At 38.0% G+C, this 26,125-nt stretch overlaps 1 protein-coding gene, 1 long non-coding RNA gene and 1 pseudogene across 2 annotated transcripts in view; 2 read left to right on the forward strand and 1 right to left on the reverse strand.

Moving 5' to 3' along the window:
* LOC119515381 overlaps window positions 1-26,125 on the forward strand; it is a 150,088-nt gene that overhangs the window by 113,049 nt on the left and 10,914 nt on the right. The window lies entirely within an intron of this gene.
* Window positions 19-561, reverse strand: LOC119515380 (zinc finger protein 782-like). The gene has a single exon (XM_037811269.1). It carries the CDS (start codon window positions 497-499, stop codon window positions 197-199), a length of 303 nt encoding a protein of 100 aa, XP_037667197.1. The 5' UTR covers window positions 500-561; the 3' UTR covers window positions 19-196.
* LOC119515378 lies at window positions 8,741-9,278 on the forward strand (annotated as a pseudogene).

Raw genomic sequence — 26,125 nt, forward strand, 5'->3', positions numbered from 1 at the left:
CAAAAGGGGTAATATTCTTGAAGGAAAAATGTTTTTGCTCAGTTTACATGGTGTTCCCAAGATGTTCTCTTGCTCCGTAGTCAATATTTTGTTGGTGAATAAAACTTGCCACCAGTGTTTGCCTTGGTTTTCTGAGCTCTTCTCTATGAGTTCCTCATGTTGGTAGTATTTGATTTCAGAAGTGGTTGCACCAGTTTCAACTCCATAGCAGGGATGAGACTCTCCGATGCTCCACATCCTCATCAACTCCTGATGCTGTCAGATTCTGCCAATCTGTATAACTCCTGTTTAGAAATTCTTCCTCTAATAAACATGGGTCCTCTCCTTTTTCCAATGTGAAGATCAATTCTGGTTTTGTAAAGCAGTATCTGACTGAGACGAGGTGGCTGTAATTCTCCAGCATCACATCTCTGTACAGGGTCCTCTGAGCAGGGCCCAGGTGCTGCCACTCCTCCTGGGTGAACTCCACAGCCACGTCCTTGAATGACACTGATGCCATGTTTACTGTTGAGCGTTTCAAACAATGCTATAAAGGATGCCTAGGATGGTCCTAACTAGGAAATCTTGATGAGGAGCGCTCTCTACACAAGGTCAGGGGAAATGCTTCAGGAACTCTGAGATTTTTTCATTTTCTGCGGCTTCTGGGAGAATGTGGAGACCTGTGACAGTTCAGCTCCGGCCTTCGGCTTCCACTATTTTCCGGTCGAGCTGTACCCGGGACGGGCAGAAGCTCCCCGCAACTCCGCTGGTACCAAGCAGCTTCCCCTCAGGAGGCCTCTGCACCCCCGGCGCCCCGGGAGCGCGCAGAGCTGGGGATTCGACCACGTTGGCCTTTCAGGGACGGACGGACGGGCCGGTCGCGCGCACAGGCTCCAGGCGGCGGGGTCGTTTCCGTGGACTCCCTTTCCCGCTCCCTGGGCCCAAGCCCGCCTCTCCCGGTTGCTCCCCACCGCTCACACACGGAGTACTTACCTTCCAGCCAAGGTGTATATTCTTTTAATGTGCTGTTGGATTCAATTTGCCAGTATTTTGTTGAGGAGTTTTGCATCAATATTCATTAGTGTAATTGTTCTGTAATTTTCTTTTCTTGTAGCATCTTTATCTGGCTTTCATATTAGAGTGTTTAGTATTAGATGTTGGTTTCATAGAATGAATTAGGTAGTGTTCCCTCTTCAATTTTTTGGAAGTGTTTGAGCAGGATTGGTATTAATTCTTCCTGGAATGATTGGTAGAATTCACCTGTGAAGCCATCTGGTCCTGGACTTTTCTTTGTTGGGAGATGTTTGATGACCATTTCAATATCTTTACTTCTGTTTGGTCTGTTGAGGTCTTCTATTTCTTCTATAGTTAGTGTAGGTTGTTCATGTATACCTAGGAAATTGTCCATTTCATCTAACTTATCTAGCTTTTGGCATACAGTTTGTTCATAGTATCCCCTTGATTGTTTTTATTTCTGTGGGGTCAATAGTAATGTCCCACCCCTCTCTAATTCCTAATTTTATTTATTTGCATCTCCTTTTCTTTGTCAGTCTAGCTAAGGGTTTGTCAATTTTATCGATTTTCTCAAAGAATCAACTTTTGGTTTTGTTGATTTTCTGTATTTTTTTAATTCTCGATTTCATTTATTTCTGCTCTAATCTTTGTTATTTCTTTTCTTCTGCCCACTTTGAGATTAGTTTGTTGCTCTTTTTCTAGTTCCTCTAGGTGTGCAGTTAGGTCTTTGATTTTAGCTGTTTTTTCTCCTGCTTCTTTTTATTGAGATTGTTCACATACTATACAATTATCCAAAGATCCAAAATGTACAATCATTTGCCCCTGGAACCATCATACAGCTGTGCATCCATCACTACAATTAATTTTTTTTCAATTTTTAGAACATTTCCATTACTCCAGAAAAGAAATAAACACACACACACACAAAAAAACAAGGAAACTCAAATCCTCCCATACCCCGAACCACCCCCCCTCCATTAGTGACTCATGTGTTGGTATAGTACATTTGTTACTGTTGATGAAAGAATGTTAAAATATTACTAACTGTAGTATATAGTTTGCAATAGGTATATTTTTTCCCTATATGCCCCTCTATCATTAACTTCTAGTTATAGTGTCATACATTTGTTCTGGTTCATGAAAGAAATTTCTAATATTTGTACAGTTAATCATGGAGACTGCCCACCACAAGATTCACGGTTTTATACATTCCCATCTTTTAACCTCCAACTTTCCTTCTGGTGACATTCATGACTCTGAGGTTCCCCTTTCCACCACATACATGCACTATTCAGCACTGTTAGTTATTCTCACAACTTGCTACCATCATCTCCGTCCATTTCCAAACATTTAAGTTCAACCTAGTTGAACATTCTGCTCATAATAAGCAACCACTCCCCATTCTTTAGCCTCATTCTATATCCTGGTAACTTATATTTCATGTCTATGAGTTTACATATTATATTTAGTTCATTCAGTGAGACCCTGCAATATTTGTCCTTATGTGTCTGTCTTATTTCACTCAATATAGTGCCCTCAGGGTTTCTTCATCAACCCATTTTTTAAGATGCTTTTGTTCACACACCATACATTCCATCCTAAGTAAACAATTGATGGTTCCTTGTATAGTCACATATTTATGTATTCACCACCATCACCAATATCTATATAAGGACATCTCCATTTCTTCCATAAAGAAGGAGGAAGAGTCAAAGAAGGTAGAGAGACAAAAGAAAAAGAAAAAAGAAAGAAAAAAAAACATGACAGCTAGGAAGCAACAGAAGGAAAGATAGTGGTAAACGAAAGTAGAATAAAGAGTCGGACAACATCACCAATGCCAAGAGTCCCATACCCCTCCCTTATGTCCCCCTCTTATATGCATTTAGCTTTGGTATGTTGCCTTTGTTACATTAAAGGAAGCATAATACAATGTTTCTGTTACTTATCGTCTCTAGTTTGCATTGATTGTATTTTTCCCCCAATACCTCCCTATTTTTAATACCTTGCAAGGTTGACATTCATTTGTTCTTCCTCATGAAAAAACATATTTGTACATTTTATCACAATTGGTGAGCATTCTAGGTTTCACTGAGTTATACAGTCCCAGTCTTTATCTTTCCTCTTTCCTTCTGGTGTCCCACATGCTCCTAACCTTCCTCTTTCAACCACACTCACAGTCATCTTTGTTCAGCGTACTTACATTGCTGTGCTACCATCACCCAAAATTATGTTTCAAACCTCTCACTCCTGTCTTTTCCTATGTGTCTGTAGTGCTCCCTTTAGTATTTCCTGTAGAGCAGGTATCTTGTTCACAAACTCTGTCATTGTCTGTTTGTCAGAGAATATTTTAAACTCTCCCTCATATTTGAAGGACAGCTTTGCTGGATATAGGATTCTTGGTTGGTGATTTTTCTCTTTCAGTATCTTAAATACATCACCCCACTTCCTTCTTGCCTCCATGGTTTCTATTGAGAAATCTGCACATAGTCTTATGAAGCTTCCTTTGTACGTGATGGATCGCTTTTCTCTTGCTGCTTTCAGGATTATCTCTTTGTCTTTGACATTTGATAATCTGGCTATTAAGTGTCTTGGTGTAGGCCTATTCAGATCTATTCTTTGGGGTATGCTGCGCTTCTTGGATCTGTAATTTTATGTATTTCATAAGAGATGGGAAATTTTCATTTGTTATTTCCTTTATTATTGCTTCTGCCCCCTTTCCCTTCTCTTCTCCTTCTGGGACACCCATGCCACATACATTCATGTGTTTCATGTATCATTCAATTCTCTGAGACATTGCTCATATTTTTCCATTCTTTTCCCTATCTGTTCTTTTGTGTGTAGGATTTCAGGTGTCTTGTTCTCCAGTTCCTGAGTGTTTTCTTCTGTCTCTTGAGATCTGCTGTTGTATGTCTCCATTGTGTCTTTCATCTCTTATGTCTTGTGTTGTGCCTTTCACTTCCATAGATTCTACCAGTTGTTTTTTCAAGCTTTCAGTTTCTGCCTTATGTACGCCCAGTGTTCTTGTTATATGCTTCATCTCTTTCACCATATCTTCCTTAAGCTTTTTGAATTGGTTTAGCATTAGTTGTTTCAATTCCTGTGTCTCAGTTGAAGTGTTTCTTCCTTTGACTGGGCCATAACTTCGTTTTTCTTAGTGTAGGTTGTAGTTTTCTGTTGTCTAGGCATCTGGTTTCCTTGGTTACCTCAATCAGGTTTTCCCAGACCAGAATGGGCTCAGGTCCCAGAAGGGGGCAATATTCAGTATCAGATTTTCCTGAGGGTGTGTCTTAGAAGATTGTCACACCCTGTGACGCCTCAAGCAGCTGTGCTTTTCCTAATCTGCCCAGCATGTGGCGCCTGTCAGCCTGTAGTTCCTGACTGGTGTAAGGAGGTGTGGCCCGCTTAGTTTCTGTTTTGGCTGTTTTCCCCCAGGCCTGGAGTCTGGTTCTGAAGGGAAGGCAGGTAATAGAGCTGGGCACTGCCTCCTTCCTCTTAGGGAAGATACACCCCTAGGGAGTTATCATCTGCATGTAAATAGGTTCTTTTTCTCTCTGACTCTGCTATTTCTACCCTTGTCTGGGTCAGAGCTGAAAATGGCCGAGGCTTTCTCCACTGAGCCACTCAGGTTGACAGAGAGAAAAAGGGACAGAAAGCCCCCTTTCCAGGCCAGTCCATGACCCTCAGTTTCACCCATTGGCCAGAGATAACACCCGGTCCTCTGGGCTCCCCCTCATGGGACAAAGAAGTCCCCTGACTCTTCAAGGTCAGTTGCCACTAAAAGTCTTTGTCTGCTTGTTAGGGATTTGTAGCTTGCATTGAGCAGTCCACATTTGCCAATTAAAGCCCCACTTGGAACTGGACTGAGGTATATTCGCTTGTTCAGAGAGTGCTTTCTATCATAGCAAGGCTTTGCAGTTCGGGCTGCCATGCGGGGTGGGGTGGGGGACTCCTGGCTCAGGTCCACAGTTTCTACTCACAGATTCCATGCTGCAATCTCAGGCATTCCTCCCAATCCAGTTTGGTGCACGATATGTGGACAGTCAGCGGTTGTCCCCCAGCAGTTATTCCAGCTCATTACTAGTCGTTCCTGGTTGTTTATTAGTTGCTCCATGGGGACTAACTAACTTCCACTCCTCTTTATACCTCCTTCTTCTTCCTGATGCTCATTATCTTTTATGATTTTGTTTCTTTCTGATTTTTATGATCTGATTTTCTTTCTGATTTTTATGATTTTGTTTCTTTCTGAAGCAGCATCTTCTGATCTTACACCAGAATCTACAGGGACATAAATAGCCAGTGCATCTCTTTTTCTTTTACTTTGTTTTTTGATTGTTTTTTTTTTCTTTCTGTTTCATATTTTTGTTTCTGATGGATCCCTGAGGGATGAGCAGGAATGCTGACCTAGGTTTGGCGTTGAAAGTGACAGCTCTGGCTTCCCACTGGCACTTAATAAGAGACTTGGAGAGGCCAGGAATTTCGTTATTTTTTTCCTTGTTTGCTTTTTTTGTTTGTGGGTGTTTTGTCCGTTAGGGCTTTCTTCCCCCTTTCTTTTTCCTCTTTCTTTCTCTGTTTTCTTCCTTTTTTCCCCAATTTTACTCTTTTTCTTCTCATTCTTAGTCTGGTGGACCGAAGACTAGTAGAACTGGATTTCCAGGGACCACAACGTAATATTCAGAGAGTGTTCAGTTCTTAACAAAAAATTATAAGACATACAAGGAAACAGGAAAGTATGGCTCAGGCACAGAAAAAAAAGAATTTGATGGAAAATAGTCCAGAGAACAGTTTCTGGAATTGCTAATCCAAGATCTTAGAATAACTCTCTTAAATGGGATTGATGAAATAAAGGAAAACATGGACAAAAACTAAAGAAAGTCAGGAAAACAATATATGAACAAAATGAGAATTTCAATAATGAGACATAAATTATAAAGGAGAACCAAATGGAAATTCTAAAATTCAGAAGTATAATCACAGAAGAGAAAAATTCAATAGAGGGGTTCAAGACCAGAATGGAGGAGGCAGAAGAAAGGATCAGTGGACTAAAAAACAGAACAATCAAAATTGTCCAGTTTGAACTTTGGATATCCGTGTGACACCTGAAACTCAGCAGCTATGAATTTCAGTATACGTTTGAATAATTTCAATCTTTTAAATTTATTGAGCCTTGTTTTATGTCCCAAGCATATGATCTATTCTGGAGAAAGTTCCATAAGCACTAGAGAAGAATGTGTATCCTGGTGATTTGGGATGTAATGTTCTATATATGTCTGTTAAATCTAATTCATTTATCAGATTGTTTAGGTTTTCAATTTCCTGATTGGTCTTCTGTCTGGTTGATCTATCTATAGGAGAGAGTGATGTGTTGAAGTCTCCCGCAATTATTGTGGAAACATCAATTGCTTCCTTTAGTTTTGCCAGTGTTTCTCTCATGTATTTTGTGGCACTTTGATTGGGTGCATAAACATTTATGATTGTTATTTCTTCTTGTTGAATTGCCCATTTTATTAGTATGTAGTGGCCTTCTTTGTCTCTCAAAACATCCCTGCATTTAAAGTCTATTTTATCTGAGATTAATATTGCTACACCTGCTTTCTTTTGGCTGTAGCTTGCATGAAATATTTTTTTCCATCCTTTCACTTTCAATTTCTTCGTGTCCCTGTGTCTAAGATGAGTCTCTTGTATGCCACATATTGATGGTTCATTTTTTTTTAATCCATTTTGCTAATCTACATCTTTTACTTGGGGAGTTTAATCCATTTACATTCAATGTTATAACCGTGAAGGCATTTCTTGAATCAGCCATCTTATCTTTTGGTTTATGTTTGTCATATATATTTTTCCCCTCTCTCTATTAGTATCCTTTAATGTCCCCATACCGAATCTCTTTAGTACTGAACCTTTCTCCAAGTCTCTCTGTCCTTTCTTTGTTTCTCTGTCTGTAGGGCTCTCTTTAGTATCTCCAGTAGGGCAGGTCTCTTGTTAGCAAATTCTCTCAGCATTTGTTTGTCTGTGAAAAATTTAAGCTCTCCTTCAAATTTGAAGCAAAAAATTGCCAGCTGAGAATTCTATATCTGGCCAAACCTTCTCTCAAAAATTAAGGAAGAATTAAGACATTCCCAGATGTGAGGGACTTTGTCACCACTACACCAGCCCTACAAGAAACGACAAAGGGAGTTCTGCAGGTTGAGAGGAAAGTACACTAGACAATTGACTGAAGCCACATGAAGAAATGAAGATACCTGGTAGAGGTAATTACATGGGTAAATATAAATAGTAGTACAATTGTATTTTTTATTTGTAACTCCAGTTTTTACTTTCTACAGGATCTAAAAGGCAAATGTATAAAATGTAATGATAAATTAATGGTTTTGGACTCATAATGTATAAAGACATAATTTGTGACAAGAACTGCATAAAGATGTGGGGCAGAAGGGTATAGGAACACAGTTTATGTATGCAGCTGAAGTTAAGTTGGTATCAAAGCAAACAAGATTGTTATACATCTAGAATGTTACATTTAAGCACCATGTTTACCACAAAATATCAGAGAATATTAAAACTCAAAGGTAGAAAGTAGAGTACAGGTTACCAAGGATGGGAAGACAGGAGCAATGGGGAGTTAATGCAAAATGAGTGTAGGGTTTTTGTTTGGGGTGAAGTAAAAGTTCTAGTAATGGATGGTGGTAAATGTGATTTATCCTACTGAATGATATACTTAGGAGGGGTTTGGATGCTTGGGAATATTTATGTTGTAAATATGTTTCCACAATAAAAAAAGAAGGGAGGAGGGAAGAATTAGAGGACCTGAACAGCACTATAAACTGCATCTAACCAATATATATTTAACACTTCACCCAGCAATGGCAGAATACACTTTATTTCCAAGTTCACATGGATCATTCTCTAGAATAGACCATATGTTAGGGCACAAGAGAAGTCTAAGTAAATTTTTAAATGTTGAAATCATAAAAAATTACCTCTCTGACCACATGGCATGAAGCTAGTAATAGAAAAAAAAAAAAAAAAAGGAAAACTGGAAACTTCACAGATACATGAGAATTAAAAAACACACTGTTAAACAAACAATGGGTTAAAAAGAATTTACAAGGGAAATTCGAAAATACTTAGAGACAAATTAAAACAAAGACACAATATAACAAAACTTTGAGCTTGCAGCAAAAGCAATGCTCAGAGGGAAATTTATAGCTGTGAATGTCTATACTCTTTTAAAGAAGAAAAATATCACATTAATAGCTTTATTTTTACATCTTGAAGAACTAGTAAAACAAAAGCAAAACAAACCTAAAGTTAGCAGAAGAAATGAAATAATTAAGATTAGAGTGGAGATAAATGAAATAGAGATAGAAAAATGATTGAGAATATAAACAAAACAAAAAGTTGGTTCTTTGAAAAAAAAATCAATAAAATTGATGAATCTTTAGTTATTTGGACAGAGAGAAAAAGAAAAAAGATGCAAATAACTAAATTCAGAAAGGAAATGTTGATAATACTACCAATCTTACAGAAATAATAAGGATTATAATGGAATATCATGAGCAATTGTATGCCAACAAGCTAGATAATTTAGAAGAAATGTAAAACTACCTAGAAATACATCAGCTACCAAAATTAATTTAAGAAGAAGTAGAAAACACCAACAAACTTATAACTAGTACAGAATTGAATCAAAAATCAAAAGCCTCCCGACAGGCCATGCAGATACCACCACAGTCCTCCACCCACAGCCATGGTCAACCACACCGTGTTCTTCAACATCACTGTCAATGATGAGCCCTTGGGCTGTGTCTCCTTTGAGCTGTTTGCAGACAAATTTCCAAAGGCAGCAGAAAATTTTCATGCTCTGAGCAGAGCACTGGAGAGAAAGGATTTGGTTGTAAGGGTTCCTGCTTTCTCAGAATTATTCCTGGGTTTACATGCCAAGGTGGTAACTTCACACACCATAACAGCACTGGTGGCAAGTCCATCTAAGAGGAGAAGTTTGATGACGAGAACTGCATCCTGAAGCATACAGCTCCTGGCATCTTGTCCTTGGCCAATGCTGGACTCAAAACAAATGGTTCCCAGTTTTTCACCTGCACTGCTAAGAGTGAGCACTTGGATGGCAAGCATGTGGTCTTTGGCATGAAAAGAAGGCATGAATATTGTGGAAGCCATGGAGCGCTTTGGGCCTAGGAGTGGCAAGACTAGCGAGAAGATAACCATTGCCAACTGTGGACAAGTCTAACAAATTTCATTTCTGTTCTGTCTTAATCACCAGACCATTCCTTCTGTAGCTCAGGAGAGTGTGTCACCTCCCCTGGTCTTTTCTCAGTATTCTGTCATCTTTGTGCTCTTGCTGTAGTTCTTTGGGTTCTATATTATCCTCCCCTTCCAAGTCTAGCTGGATTTCTGTTAAGTTTATGTTCAGGAAATAAGAATTTAAACAACAACAGCAAAAGCCTTTCAACAAAGAAAAGCCCAGGACCAGATGGCTTCACTGGTAATTTTCAGCAAACATTTAAAGAAGAATTAATACCCAACCTTCTTAAACTCTTCCAAAGAATTCAAAAGGAAGAAACACCTCCTAATTTATTCTATGAGGCCAGTATTTATTTTGATATTCATTACCAAAGCCTGGTAAAAACATCGCAAGAAAAAAAAATTACAGGCCAACATCCCTTATGAATATAGATGCAAAAATCCTTAACAAAATACTAGCAAACCAAATCCAATGGCATATTAAGAAAGATTATACACCATGACCAAATGGGATTCATCCCAGTAATTCAAGGGTGGTTCAACATACAAAAATCTGGGGTACATAGCTTTAAACCACCACAGTCCACCCTCTGGACCCCTGTGCTGTTTGGAACTGTTAGGTACCCCACAAAAGGCCATGTTCTTTTAATCCATTCTTGTGGTGGCAGACCTATTGTGGGTGGGACCTTTTGATTATGTTGTTTCCATGGAGATGTGACCCACCCAATCCAAGGTGGGTCTTAACCCTCTTGCTGGAGTCCTTAATGAGAGGATAAAAGACAGGTGAAACTTAGAGGGCTCAGAGAAGCCAAGAGATTAAATTCGGAGTTTACCCCGGAGATGCAAAGAAAGGACCCACAGGAGCTGAGAGAGAAAGCTACTGAACCCAGAAGCTAAATCTGGGAGAGAAGGACCAGCAGACTCCAACCACGTTCCTTCCCACGTGACAGAGGAACCCTGGATGCCAGCAGCCTTTCCTTAGAGAAGGTATCTTCTTGTTGATGCCTTAATTTGGACATTTTCATGGCCTTAGAATTGTAACTTGTAACTTAATAAGTTCCCATTGTTAAAAAAAAAATCAAATCAATGTAAATACACTGATAGAGAGAAGCAAAAAACCCACACGATTATCTCAATAGATGTGGAAAAGGCATTTGACAAAATCCAGTACCCTTTCTTGATTAAAAATTCTCAGAAAAGTAGGATAGGAAGGTTCTTTCTCAACATAATAAAGACCATTTGTGAAAATCCAATAGCTAACATCATACTGAATGGTGAAAGACATAAAGCTTTCCCCCTAGGATAAGAAACGAGACAAGGATGCCCACTTTCACCACTGCTATTCAATATGATATAGAAGTTTCTGATAGAGCAATGGCAAGAAAAAAAATTTCTGTTTTCAGAGGACATGATTTTATATAGAGAAAGCACAAAAGAATCTACAAGAAAACTATTAGAGCTAATAAATGAAGTCAGCAAAGTGTCAAGGCACAAGATAAATACACACAAAAAAATTGTGTTCCTATACACTAGAATGAAGATCCAAAGAGGAAATTAAGAAAAAAATTCAATTTACAATAGCATCTCAAAGAATAAAATATCTAGGAATAAATTTAAGTATTCATAAGTCTTGTATACTGAAAACTGCAGAACACTGCTGAAATAAATTAAAGAAGACCCAAATAGATGGCAAGACATCCATGTTGTGGATTGGAAGAGTTGTTATTAATATATGAATATAACCAAAGCAATGCACAAATTCATCATAATCCCTGTTAAAATCCCAGCAGCCATTTTTGAAGAATGGAGGAACCAATCCTCAAATTTTTACAGAACTGCAAGGGGCACCAAGTAACCAAAACAATCTTGAAAAAGAAGAATAGATTTGGAGGACTCACATTTCCCAATTTCAGATTTTATTACAAAGTGATGGTAATCACAACATGTGGTCCTGGTACAGAGACAGACAAATAGATCAGTGGAACAGAATTGAAAGTACAGAAGTTGACCCACACATCTGTGGCTAATTTACTTTTCGCATGGGTGCTAAGTGCGTGCAATAGGGAAAGAATAGTCTCTTTAGCAAATGGTGCTGGAACTACTAGACAGCCACGTGCAGAAGAATGAAATTAGACCCCTACTTCACACCATATACAAAAATCAACCCAAAATGGATCAAGTAGGTAAATATAAGTGCTGAAACTATAAAATTCTTAGAAGATAACATACGGGCAAATCTTCATGTCCTGGGATTTGGCAATGGATTCTTAGAAATGACACCAAAAACACAATCAACAACAACAACAACAACAAATAAACTTCATTTCTTTAAAATTAAAAACTTGTGTGCATTGAAGGAAATTACTAAAGAGTGAAAAGACAATCTACAGAATGGGAGAAAATAGTGCCAAACAGTATAGAAGATAAGGGTTTAAAATCCAGAATATATAAAGAACTTTTACAATGCAACAACAAAAAGACAGATAACCCAATTAAAAAATGGGTAGTCGACTTGAATAGACATTTCTGCAAAGATATATAAATGGCCAATAAGCATATGAAAAAATGTTCACCATCGTTAGCCATTAGGGTAATGCAAATTAAAACCATACTGAGATTCCATTTCACAACCACAAGGATGGCTATTAAAATTTGGAAAATAGCAAGTATTGGAGAAGAGTGGAGAAATTGGAACTGTAGTGCATGTTGGTGGGAATGTAAAATGGTGCAGCTACTGTGGAAAGTGATACGGCAGTTCCTCAAAAGTTAAATACAGAATTACATTTGATCGCAATCCCTGTGTTAGTTTCCCAGCTGCTAAAACAAATACCACACAATGAGTTGGCTTACCAACAGAAGTTTTTTGTCTCAGTTTCAGAGACTAGAAGGCTTGCTGCCTCCCAAGGTGTTTTCTTCTCGTTGGCCAGCAATCTTTGGGGTTCCTTGGCTTTTCCATCACATGGCAGTGCATATGGAGGCACCTTTTCCTTTCTCTTCCAGGTTCCATTGACTTTTCAGTTTCTGGCTGCTCCTGATGGCTTCTTTCTCTGTGTTAAATTTTCTTAGCTTATAAGGACTTCAGCCTCATTCAGTTAGGGCACACTTTAACTAATAACGTCTTTCAAGGTCTTTGTTCCAGAAATGGATTGGCTTTTATAAAGGGGGCTTGTTCAGTTACAAAGTTACGGTTCTAAGGCCATAAAAGTGTTCAAACTGGGGCATCAACAAGATGATAGCTTCACTGAAGAGTGGCTGATGGCATCTGGAACACCTCTGTCAGCTGGGAAGGCATGTAGCTGGTGTCCGCTGTTCCTTTGCTCCCAGGTTGCATTTCAAAATGGCTTTCTCCAAAATGTCTCTGGGTCTCTCGTAGCTTCTTCAGCTCCTGTGCATCTAAGCATTGGGGTCCTCTCTTAGCTTCTCCGGAACAGCTCTGGGCTAGCATCTCCAAATGTCTCCAAGCACCTCCAAGTGTCAGCGACAGTGTCAGCTCTTAACTTCTCTTCAAAATGTCCCTCTCAGCTGCTCTGAGCTCCTTCTGTTTGTGAGCTCTTTTATAGGATTCCAGGGATTAAATCAAGAGCTATATCTCTGAGGAAATAATTTAATCAAACATTTTGACCAGTTTATTGAGAAACATCTCCTCTGAAACAGTCAATCAAAAGATTCCAACCCAATCAACACTAATACATCTGCCCCCACAAGACTGCATTAAACAATATGGCTTTTGGGGGGACATAATATATCAAAATGGTACAGTCCTATTTACAAAAATATTCACATCCACAGGACGCAGGGTTGGGACTGAACATGCCTTTTGTGGGGGACATGATTCATTCCCCAGCAATTCCACCCAAGGTATATATCCAAAGAGTGAAAACAGGGTCACAAACAGATAATTTGTACACCAGTGTTTATGGCAGCATCATTCACAATAGCCAAAAGTTGGAAACAACCTAAGTGTTCATCAACAAATGAATGGATAAATAAAATGTGGTACATGCACACAGTGGGATTTTATTCGGCCTTAAGAAAAATGAAATTATAAGACATGCTACAACTTGGCAGAGCCTTGAAAACATTATGTTCAGTGAAATAAGCAAGACACATAAGAAGAAAAATTATATCTTATCATTTATAAGAGATGACTAGAAGTAGTACATTTGCAGAGACAAAAAGCAGATTAGAGGTTATGGGGATGGGGAGAGGGATGAGGGTGTGTTTGTTTATGAAAAAAAATTGTTTTTAAATGAATAGAAAGCCAGAGTGGTTGGAGCATGGTGAATGAGAAAAGATTATACTGGAGTGGAACCAGATAATGTAGAACCTTCCAGATATTAGTAAGGCATTTGGATTTTTTTCTAAGTGTGATGTGATTTTATCCTACTGTAGTAGTTAGAATTAGGTCCCAGTGTGACAGAAACCCTAAGTAATTGGGGCTCAAACAAGAGGAAGTTTGTTTTTTTTAAAAAAAGAAGAACAAAAGAAAAGAACTTGCAGCAAATTATTTTAGCCCTGGTTTTGAGAGAGCACAACCTCTGAATTCCCTGAAAGGGAAATTCTGAAATTCAATAAGCAAATCTGATTGACTTTAGTAACCCTTTAGTTGGTTATTGTCATTATGCACTTGTCAGTGAAGAGTTTCCAAGAGGGGGTCAACATCAGAAAGGCTGGGAATGCCATCCCCAAAATGGCACTTGGCACAGCATTAGGAACAAAAGTGATCAGAGTTTTACCCCAAGGCAGGGGGTCTGAACTGGCTTGATAATGGGGAGAGAAAGGTTATGAATCAGGTCTAATCCATGAGGGCAAACCTCCACAATGCAGAGACAGTAGGCAGTGGGGAACCAAAGGGGTAGATGCAGGGAGAAGCAGGAGTCCACCCCAGTTGGTCTCTGGGGTCAAGGCAGCAGAGGGGCTGTAGCCAGCTACCCAGAACTTGTTGCTTGGGTCACGGGAAAAACAATAACAGAACAACAACAGAGGCCCAGGCCCACTCCACATTGGGATGTTTAAAAGCTCCTCAGGGGATTCTAATGCACCTACAGGATTAGTGTAGATCCAGAGACTGAGAGATGATACATAGGTATTGATACTGGATCAAGATTGTGAGGTTCTGGGAAATAGGCAACAAAATGGACTCTTTGAAGACCTTCCTTGGAATATACAAGTCACTCTGCTGCTGCTATCCGCAAAGTTCCACACCCTAATCACAGAGACCTCCAGGCAGCCTGGAAAAGCAGAGTCCTGTGATATACAGAGCATGGACTTTGGCAGCTGAAACTAACCTGGCTTTAACTTCATTTCTGTAGTTTCTGGCTGTGATTTGGACAAGTTCCTTAACTTTGGCCTTCAGGCTTCTCATCTGTAAAACTGAGATAATGAGACACTACTATTTCCAGGTTGTTGCAAGAGCTGAAGATAAAATAAATAAAGCCCTGCCCATTATTACTGGGCACAATGGCTGCTGATTATTAAGGCTTTCACCATAATTCTTCAGTGGAAGAGTCTGCTCTTGTCCTTCATTCTCTACTTCTGCTTGTTGCACCGTTCACTTATGGTCTGGATGTGGGTTCATACAGGATTTCTGAATAGTCTATCATAACCCTTTGGGAAGTATCAGTTGGCAAAGTTATCTGGGCCAAGTCAGTCCAGGTTGAATATTGGATTCATAGAACTGTGTAAATATAGTAGAGGAAGGAACCAAATCTTCAACAGGTGTCAGAATTGGCAGGAATCTGGTCCAAGACTCAAATGAATTCTGCCAGCTATAAGCCTTCTAGATTCTACCAGCTTTAGCTTTCAGCCTCTCCAAACATGCCCTGTACAGTTGTATATGTCCTTAGCTTCATGCTTTGTCTCCTAATTGGCCATCAGTAAGTTTTGATCATCCTGCCTTCTTTCATCATTCTATAGTGTTGAGGACATTTAAGACATAAGGAGGCAGAAAACTTTTGATCATTCTGATCCTTTCTTTACTCTCTCCACATTTCCTAAAGACATTTAAACCTAGCCAGAAAAGATAATACTGACTTTTGTAGAGAAGACATGCCCCAATTATTTAGAATCCTTCCACTTGGGCTCTCAGGGTTAAAAAAAGAGATCATTGCAGTGATGCTGCCTGTAAGTAGCAAAATCAAGCCTTTAGGGAAAGGAGACTTTTAACTAATGAATTACAGCTGCAGATACTCCTAAACATCAAGGACAAAACAATGAGGAGGTAACAATTGACTTGGAACTTAAATTCCCAGGCAGAAGAGGATTGAGCCAAGCTCCCAGCCCTGTAGGAGTACAGAATTGGCTGATGGAACTCCCTTGTCTTAACCCATCCAATAAAAAAAGAGAGAATCTCACTCCCTGGTAACTAATCCTGGCTTTAGGAATAAGACTATCTATCTATTCCAGCCCCTGTTCTACTAGTTATTCTACCAACAACACATTCCCAAGATATCAAGATAGTCTTCTCCTTCTCTTTCTCCTCCTCCCCCCCTTTCCTCCTCCTTCTTTTTGTAATTAGAGAAGTTGTGGGATTTAGAAAAATCATGCATAAAATACAGGGTTCTCATATACCACCTTATTATTAACACCTTGCTGTGGTGCATTTGTAACAATTGATGAAAGCACATTTTTATAATTGTACTATTAACTATAGTCCATAGTTTACCTTATGGTTCACTGTTTGTGTTGTTCAGTCCCATGGATTTCTTAAAAAAATTTATTCTAATAACATATATATATATATATAAAACCTGAAATCCCCCTTTTTAACCACTTTTGGATATAATTTGATGCTGTTAATTACATTCACAATGTTATGCTACCATCACCACCATCCATTACCAAAACTTTTCCATCACCTCAAAGAGAAACTCTGTATGATTTAAGTATTAATTCCCTATTCTCTACCCACCCCGTACACAGGCAATCTGTATTCTAGATTCTGACTCTGTGAGAGTTTCCTTGTTCTAATTATTTCATATCTGTTGGATCCTACAATATTTGTCCTTTTGTGTCTGGCTTATTTTACTCAACATGATGTCTTCAAGATTCATCCATGTTGTCACATGTATCAGAAGTTCATTCCTTTTTATGGCTGAATAATAGTCAATTGGGTGTATATACCACATTTTGTTTATCCATTCATTGGTTGATGGACACTTGGGTTGCTTCCATCTTTTGGCAATTGTGAATAATGCCGCTATGAACATCGGTGTGCAAATATCTGTTTGTGTCCCTGCTTTCAATTTTGGGGGGTGTATACCTAATAGAGGAATTGCTGGGTCATATGGTAATTCTATACTTGGCTTTTTGAGGAACTGCCAATTCTCTTCCACAGTGGCTGCACCATTTTACATTCCCATCAACAATGAATGAATGTTCTATTTCTCCACATCCTCTCCACACTTGTAATTTTCCATTTTTTAAATAGTAGTTATTCTAGTATGTATGAAATGCATCTCATTGTGGTTTTGATTTGCTTTTCCCTAATAGCTAGTGATATTGAGCAGCTTTTCATGTGTTTTCTGGCCATTCATACATCCTTTTTGGAGAAATGTCTATTCAAGTCTTTTGCCCATTTTTGGGGAGTTGTTTGTCCTTTTATTGTTGAGTTGTAGGATTTCTTTCTATGTTCTGGATAGTAAACCCTTATTGGATATGTGGGTTTCCAAATATTTTCTCCCATTGTATGGGCTATTGTTTTACTTTCATGATAATATCCTTTGACGTGATAAAGTTTTTCATTTTGATGAGGTCCCATTTGTCTATTTTTTGTTTCGTTGCTTGTGCTTTGGCTCTAAAGTCTAAGAAACCATTGCCTAACCGAAGGTCCTGAAAATGTTTCCATGTGTTTTTTCCCTAGGAGTTTTATAGTTCTGATTCTTATATTTACATCTTTGATCCATTTTGAGTTGATTTTTGTATTTGATGTGAGTAGAGGTCCACCTTCATTCTTTCACTAATGGAGGTCCAGTTTTGTTGAAGAGACAATTCTTTCCCAGTTGGGTGGTCTTCTCCCCCTTGTCAAAATCAGTTGGTCATAAGTGTGAGGATTGATTTCTGAACTCTCAATTCAATTCCATTGGTCTATATGTCTGTCCTTGAGCAAGTACCATGCTGTCTTGATTACTGTTGTTTTCTAATAAGTTTTAAGACTGGGAAGTTTGATTTCTCCAACTTCATTCTTCTTTTTCAAGATGGCTTTGGCTATTTGGGGCCCTTGCCCTTCCATATAAATTGGATGATTCACTTTTCCATTTCTGCAAAGAATGTTGTTGGAATTTTGATTGGCATTGCATTGAATCTGCTAATTGCTTTGGGTAGAATTGATATCCTAAAAATATTTAGTCTTCCAATCCATGAACATGGAACATCTTTCCATTTATTTAGGTCTTCTTTGATTTCTTTTAGCAATGTTTCGTAGTTTTCTGTGCACAAGTTTTTTACATCCTTGGTTAGATTTATTCCTAGATATTTGATTCTTTAATTGCTATTTTAAATGGAATTTTTAAAATTTCTTCTTCCGATTGTTCATTCCTAGTGTATAGAAACTGCTGATTTTTGCATATTGATCTCATATCCCACCACTTTGCTGAATTCATTGACTAGCTCTATTAGCTTTGTTGTAATTTTTTCAGGATTTTCTGTATATAGGATCATGTCATCTGCAAAAGGAAAGTTTTACTTCTTCCTTTCCAATTTAGATGCCTTTTGTTTCTTTTTCTTGGCTAGTTGCTCCGGCTAGAACTGCCAGGACAATGTTGAGTAACAGTGGTGACAGTGAGCATCCTTGTCTTTTGTTCCTGATCTTGAAGGGAAAGCTTTCAGTCTTTCACTGTTAAGCAGGATGTTAGCTGTGGATTTTTTTATATATGCCCTTTATTATGTTGAGGAAGTTTCCTTCTATTCCTAGTTTTTCTAAGTATTTTTAATCAAGAAGCAATGCTGGATTTTGTCAAATGCATTTTCTGCACCAATTGAGATGATCATGTGTTTTTTCTCCCCTTTATTCTGTTAATGTGGTGTTTAGAGTATCATTCAAGTCTTCTATTTCTTTATGGATCTTTTGTCTCAATATTCTAACCATTATTTAAAGTTGTATATTAAAGTCTCCTACTATTAACGTATAACCATCTATTTATCCCTTGAAACCTGTCAATATTTGCTTCATATATTTTGGGGCTCTGTTTTAAGTACATATATATCTATAATTGTTATATCTTCTTATTTAATTGACTCCTTTATCAGTATGTAATTACCATCTTTGTCCCTTGTTTCAGTTTCCTGGGCTGTTCAAGCAATTACTGTGAAACGGTTTGACTTAAACAATGGGAATTTGTTCGCTTACAGTCAGAGTCTGGGAAAATGTCCATATCAAGGCATATCAAGGCAATTCTTTTTTCCTGAAGACCAGTTGCCAGCGATCCTTGGCTCCTCTGCCACATGGCAAGGCACGTGGTGTTTGCTGGTCTCTTCCTTCTCTTCCTGGTTTCATTGATTTCAGCTTCTTGCTTCTGTGGCTTTCTCTCTCTCTCTGTTTGAATTTTGGTCTCTTATAAAGTATTCCAATAAGAGGATTAAGACCTATTCTGATTGAGGTGGGTCACACCTTAACTGAAGTAGCCTCATCAAAAGGTTCTACTTACAAGGGTTCGTACCCACAGGAATGGATTAACTTTAAGAATGTGTTTTTCTGGGGTACATACGACTCCAAACTACCACATCCCTTGTAACAGTTGTTTACTGTTTTTAAAACTACAGTTTTTTAGTCTATTTTATCTGATATTATTATAGTTGCCCTAGCTCTCTTTTAGTTACTACTTGCTTGTTATTTTTTTCTTTCACTTTCATCCTCCATAGGTCTTTGAATTTAGGGTGAGTCTCTTATATAACAAAATATGGTTGGGTCATGCTTTTTAATCCATTCTACCAATCTCTGCCTTTTGACTAGAGAGTTTAATCCATTTACATTTAAAGTCGCTATTGATAATGCAGGACTTTCTGCTGCCATTTTTTTTTTAATTCAGTTTTATTAAAATATATTCACAAACCATACAGTCATCCATGGTATACAATCAACTGTTCACAGTATGATCATATAGTTATGTGTTCATCAGCACAATCTATTTCTGAACATTTTCCTTACATCAGAAAGAATCAGAATAAGAATAAAAAATAAAAGTGAAAAGAGAATACCCAAACCATCCCACCATCCCACCCTATTTGTCATTTAGTTTTTACTCCCATTTTTCTACTGATTTTTTTTCAATTTTTTAACTTTTGTTTATCAAAAAATTAAAAACAAACAGGCAAACAACAACCAAAAAAACCCCACAACATTTCAAACAAAGCAATGGATTAAGGAAAACAAATAACCTAAAATAACTACTTTGCTTCCAATATGTTCCTACCATACCCCAAGAAAATTAATAAACCATGTCCAAACAGAGGAGTAAGAAAAACAAATAATCTAAAATAACTACATTGCTTCCAACATGTTCCTACCATACCCCAAGAAAATTAACAACCCCTAAGAAAACAAAGGAATAAGAGAAAAAAAAAAAACCTAAAATAACTCTATTGCTTCCAACATGATCTTACTATATCCAAGAAAGTTTACAAACCATAATCATTCCTGAGCATTCCCATAACATTGAGATTACCCTCCATAGTTTATCTGTTCTTATTAGATTATCATTCCCCCTCCACTAATTGGTATCTCTAGGTCCCCTACATTCTACAGTATAAAACATTGTACATTTTTCACAGAATTCACATTAGTGGTAACATACAATATCTCTCTTTTTGTGCCTGGCTTATTTTGCTCAGCATTATGTCTTTTTTTTTTTTTTTTTTAATCTTCATTTTATTGAGATATATTCATATACCACGCAGTCATACAAAACAAATCGTACTTTCGATTGTTCACAGTACCATTACATAGTTGTACATTCATCACCCAAATCAATCCCTGACACCTTCATTAGCACACACACAAGAATAAAAAGAATAATAATTAGAGTGAAAAAGAGCAATTGAAGTAAAAAAGAACACTGGGTACCTTTGTCTGTTTGTTTCCTTCCCCTATTTTTCTACTCATCCATCCATAAATTAGACAAAGTGGAGTGTGGTCCTTATGGCTTTCCCAATCCCCTTGTCACCCCTCATAAGCTACATTTTTATATAACTGTCTTCGAGATTCATGGGTTCTGGGTTGTAGTTTGATAGTTTCAGGTATCCACCACCAGCTACCCCAATTCTTTAGAACCTAAAAAGGGTTGTCTAAAGTGTGCGTAAGAGTGCCCACCAGAGTGACCTCTCGGCTCCTTTTGGATTCTCTCTGCCACTGAAGCTTATTTCATTTCCTTTCACATCCCCCTTTTGGTCAAGAAGACGTTCTCTGTCCCACGATGCCAGGTCTACATTCCTCCCCGGGAGTCATATTCCACATTGCCAGGGAGATTCACTGCCCTGGGTGTCTGATCCCACGTAGGGGGGAGGGCAGTGATTTCACCTTTCAAGTTGGCTTAGCTAGAGAGACAGGGCCACATCTGAGCAACAAAGAGGCACTCGGGAGGAGGCTCCTAGGCACAACCATAGGGAGGCCTAGCCTCTCCTTTGCAGCAACCGTCTTCCCAAGGGTAAAACCTGTGGTAGAGGGCTCAACCCATCAAACCACCAGTCCCCTATGTCTGTGGTCATGTTAGCAACCATGGAGGTGGGGTAGGCGAATACCCCTGCATTCTCCACAGGCTCCTCAAGGGGGCACTGCATCTTTTTTTTCCCTTGTTTTTTTTTTTTTTTTTAACTTTCCCTTCTTTTTTAAATCAACTGTATGAAAAAAAACAAAAAGAAAACAAACATACAATAAAAGAAAATTTTAAAGAGACCATAACAAGGGAGTAAGAAAAAGACAACTAACCTAAGATAACTGCTTTACTTCCAACATGTTCCTACTTTACCGCAAGAAAGTTACCTAATAAAGCAACATTTCTGTGAACTTGCTCCTACTATATCCATCAGAAATTAACAGACCATAGTCATTCCTGGACATCCCCAGAACGTTAAATAGCTTATCTGTTCTTCTTGGATTATTGTTCCCCCTTCCTTAATTGCTCTCTATTGCTAGTTCCCCTACATTCTACATTATAAGCCATTTGTTTTATATTTTTCAAAGTTCACATTAGTGGTAGCATATAATATTTCTCTTTTTCTGCCTGGCTTATTTCGCTAAGCATTATGTCTTCAAGGTTCATCCATGTTGTCATATGTTTCACGAGATCGTTCCTTCTTACTGCCGCGTAGTATTCCATCGTGTGTATATACCACATTTTATTTATCCACTCATCTGTTGAAGGACATTTGGGTTGTTTCCATCTTTTGGCAATTGTGAATAATGCTGCTATGAACATTGGCGTGCAGATATCTGTTCGTGTCACTGCTTTCCGATCTTCCGGGTATATACCGAGAAGTGCAATCGCTGGGTCGAATGGTAACTCTATATCTAGTTTTCTAAGGAGCTGCCAGACTGACTTCCAGAGTGGCTGAACCATTATACAGTCCCACCAACAGTGAATAAGAGTTCCAATTTCTCCACATCCCCTCCAGCATTTGTAGTTTCCTGTTTGTTTAATGGCAGCCATTCTAACCGGTGTTAGATGGTATCTCATTGTGGTCTTAATTTGCATCTCTCTAATAGCTAGTGAAGCTGAACATTTTTTCATGTGTTTCTTGGCCATTTGTATTTCCTCTTCAGAGAACTGTCTTTTCATATCTTTTGCCCATTTTATAATTGGGCCGGCTGTACTATTGTCATTGAGTTGTAGGATTTCTTTATATATGCAAGATATCAGTCTTTTGTAAGATACATGGTTTCCAAAAATTTTTCCCATTGAGTTGGCTGCCTCTTTACCTTTTTGAGAAATTCCTTTGAGGTGCAGAAACTTCTAAGCTTCAGGAGTTCCCATTTATTTATTTTCTCTTTTGTTGCTTGTGCTTTGGGTGTAAAGTCTAGGAAGTGGCCGCCTAATACAAGGTCTTGAAGATGTTTTCCTCCATTATCTTCGAGGAGTTTTATGGTACTTTCTTTTATATTGAGATCTTTGGTCCATTTTGAGTTAATTTTTGTGTAGGGGGTGAGGTAGGGGTCCTCTTTCATTCTTTTCGATATGGATATCCAACTCTCCCTGCCCCATTTGTTGAAAAGACCATTATGACTCAGTTCAGTGACTTTGGGGGCCTTATCAAAGATCAGTCGGCCATAGATCTGAGGGTCTATCTTCGAATTCTCAATTCGATTCTATTGATCTATATGTCTATCTTTGTGCCAGTACCATGCTGTTTTGGCAACTGTGGCTTTATAATAAGCTTCAAAGTCAGGGAATGTAAGTCCTCCCACTTCGTTTTTCTTTTTTAGAGTGTCTTTAGCAATTCGAGGCAACTTCCCTTTCCAAATAAATTTGATAACTAGCTTTTCCAAGTCTGCAAAGTAGGTTGTTGGAATTTTGATTGGGATTGCATTGAATCTGTAGATGAGTTTGGGTAGAATTGACATCTTAATGACATTTAGCCTTCCTATCCATGAACATGGAATATTTTTCCATCTTTTAAGGTCCCCTTCTATTTCTTTTAGTAGAGTTATGTAGTTTTCTTTGTATAGGTCTTTTACATCTTTGGTTAAGTTGATTTCTAGGTACTTGATTTTTTTAGTTGCTATTGAAAATGGTATCTTTTTCTTGAGTGTCTCTTCAGTTTGTTCATTTCTAGCATATAGAAACATTACTGACTTATGTGCATTAACCTTGTATCCCGCTACTTTGCTAAATTTGTTTATTAGCTCTAGTAGCTGTATTGTCGATTTCTCAGGGTTTTTTAGATATAAGATCATATCATCTGCAAACAATGACAGTTTTACTTCTTCTTTTCCAATTTGGATGCCTTTTATTTCTTTGTCTTGCCGGATTGCCCTGGCTAGCACTTCCAGCACAATGTTGAATAACAGTGGTGATAGCGGGCATCCTTGTCCTGTTCCTGATCTTAGAGGGAAGGCTTTCAGTCTCTCTCCATTGAGTACTATGCTGGCTGTGGGTTTTTCATATATGCTCTTTATCATGTTGAGGAAGTTTCCTTCAATTCCTACCTTTTGAAGTGTTTTTATCAAAAAGGGATGTTGGATTTTGTCAAATGCTTTTTCAGCATCTATTGAGATGATCAATTGATTTTTCCCTTTTGACTTGTTAATGTGTTGTAATACATTGATTGATTTTCTTATGTTGAACCATCCTTGCATGCCTGGAATCAACCCCACTTGGTCATGGTGTATGATTTTTTTAATGTGTCTTTGGATTCGATTTGCAAGTATTTTGTTGAGGATTTTTGCATCTATATTCATTAGGGAGATTGGCCGGTAGTTTTCCTTTCTTGTAACATCTTTGCCTGGTGATGTGTTGAAGTCTCCCACAATTATTGTGGAAACATCAATTGCTTCCTTTAGTTTTGCCAGTGTTTCTCTCATGTATTTTGTAACATTAGATTGATGTTAGCTTCATAAAATGAGTTAGGTAGTGTTCCATTTTCTTCAATGTTTTGAAAGAGTTTGAGTAAGATTGGTGTCAGTTCTTTCTGGAAAGTTTGGTAGAATTCCCCTGTGAAGCCATCTGGCCCTGGGCATTTATTTGTGGGAAGATTTTTGATGACTGATTGGATCTCTTTGCTTGTGATGGGTTGGTTGAGGTCTTCTATTTCTTCTCTGGTCAGTCTAGGTTGTTCATATGTTTCCAGGAAATTGTCCATTTCCTCTACATTATCCAGTTTGTTGCCATACAGTTGTTCATAGTATCCTCTTATAATTTTTTTAATTTCTTCAGGATCTGCAGTTATGTCACCTTTTTCATTCATTATTTTGTTTATATGGGTCTTCTCTCTTTTTGATTTTGTCAGTCTAGCTAGGGGCTTGTCAATCTTGTTGATCTTCTCAAAGAACCAACTTTTGGTGATATTTATCCTCTCTATTGTTTCTTTGTTCTCTATGTCATTTATTTCTGCTTTAATCTTGTTATTTCCTTTCTTCTACTTGGTTTAGGATTGGTTTGCTGTTCATTTTCTAGCTTCTTCAGTTGATCCATTAGTTCTTTGATTTTGGCTCTTTCTTCCTTTTTAATATATGCGTTTAGTGCTATAAATTTCCCCCTGAGCACTGCTTTTGCTGCATCCCATAGGTTTTGGTATGTTGTGTTCTCATTTTCATTCGTCTCTATATATTTAGCAATTTCTCTTGCTATTTCTTCTTTAACCCACTGATTGTTTAGGAGTGTGTTGTTTTACCTCCAGGTATTTGTGAATTTTCTAAGTCTCTGATGGTTATTGACTTCTAATTGTATTCCATTGTGGTCAGAGAATGTGCTTTGAATAATTTCAATCTTTTTAAATTTATTGAGGCTTGTTTTATGTCCCAGCATATGATCTATTCTGGAGAAAGTTCCATGAGCACTAGAAAAGTATGTGTATCCTGGTGATTTGGGATGTAATGTCCTGTATATGTCTGTTAAATCTAATTCATTTATCAGATTGTTTAGGTTTTCAGTTTCCTTATTGGTCTTCTGTCTGGTTGATCTATCTATAGGAGAGAGTGATGTGTTGAAGTCTCCCACAATTATTGTGGAAACATCAATTGCTTCCTTTAGTTTTGCCAGTGTTTCTCTCATGTATTTTGTGGCACCTTGGTTGGGTGCATAGACATTTACGATTGTTATTTCTTCTTGCTGAATTGCCCCTTTTATTAGTACGTAGTGGCCTTCTTTGTCTCTCAAAACATCCCTGCATTTGAAGTCTATTTTATCTGAGATTAATATTGCTACACCTGCTTTCTTTTGGCTGTAGCTTGCATGAAATATTTTTTTCCATCCTTTCACTTTCAGTTTCTTTGTGTCCCTGTGTCTAAGATGAGTCTCTTGTATGCAACATATTGATGGTTCATTTTTTTTATCCATTCTGCGAATCTATATCTTTTAATTGGGGAGTTTAATCCATTTACATTCAACGTTATAACCGTGAAGGCATTTCTTGAATCAGCCATCTTATCCTTTGGTTTATGTTTGTCATATTTTTCCCCTCTGTCTATTAATATCCTTTATTGTACCCATACCGAATCTCTTTAGTACTGAACCTTTCTCCAAGTCTCTCTGTCCTTTCTTTGTTTCTCTGTCTGTAGGGCTCCCTTGAGTATCTCCAGTAGGGCAGGTCTCTTGTTAGCAAATTCTCTCAGCATTTGTTTGTCTGTGAAAAATTTAAGCTCTCCCTCAAATTTGAAGGAGAGCTTTGCCGGATAAAGTATTCTTGGCTGGAAATTTTTCTCACTCAGAATTTTAAATATATCGTGCCACTGCCTTCTCACCTCCATGGTGGCTGCTGAGTAGTCACTACTTAGTCTTATGCTGTTTCCTTTGTATGTGGTGAATTGCTTTTCTCTTGCTGCTTTCAGAACTTGCTCCTTCTCTTCTGTGCTTGATAGTGTGATCAGTATATGTCTCGGAGTGGGTTTATTTGGATTTATTCTATTTGGAGTTCGCTGAGCATTTATGATTTGTGTATTTATGTTGTTTAGAAGATTTGGGAAGTTTTCCCCAACAATTTCTTTGAATACTCTTCCTAGACCTTTACCCTTTTCTTCCCCTTCTGGGACACCAATGAGTCTTATATTTGGACGTTTCATATTATCTATCATATCCCTGAGGTCCATTTTGATTTTTTCAATTTTTTTTCCCCATTGTTTCTTTTATGCTTTCATTTTCCATTCTGTCATCTTCGAGGTCACTGATTCGTTGTTCAACTTCCTCTAGTCTTGTACTATGAGTGTCCAGAATCTTTTTAATTTGGT

Source organism: Choloepus didactylus, chromosome 19 (genome assembly GCF_015220235.1).
Source record: "Choloepus didactylus isolate mChoDid1 chromosome 19, mChoDid1.pri, whole genome shotgun sequence".
Lineage (NCBI taxonomy): Eukaryota > Metazoa > Chordata > Mammalia > Pilosa > Megalonychidae > Choloepus > Choloepus didactylus.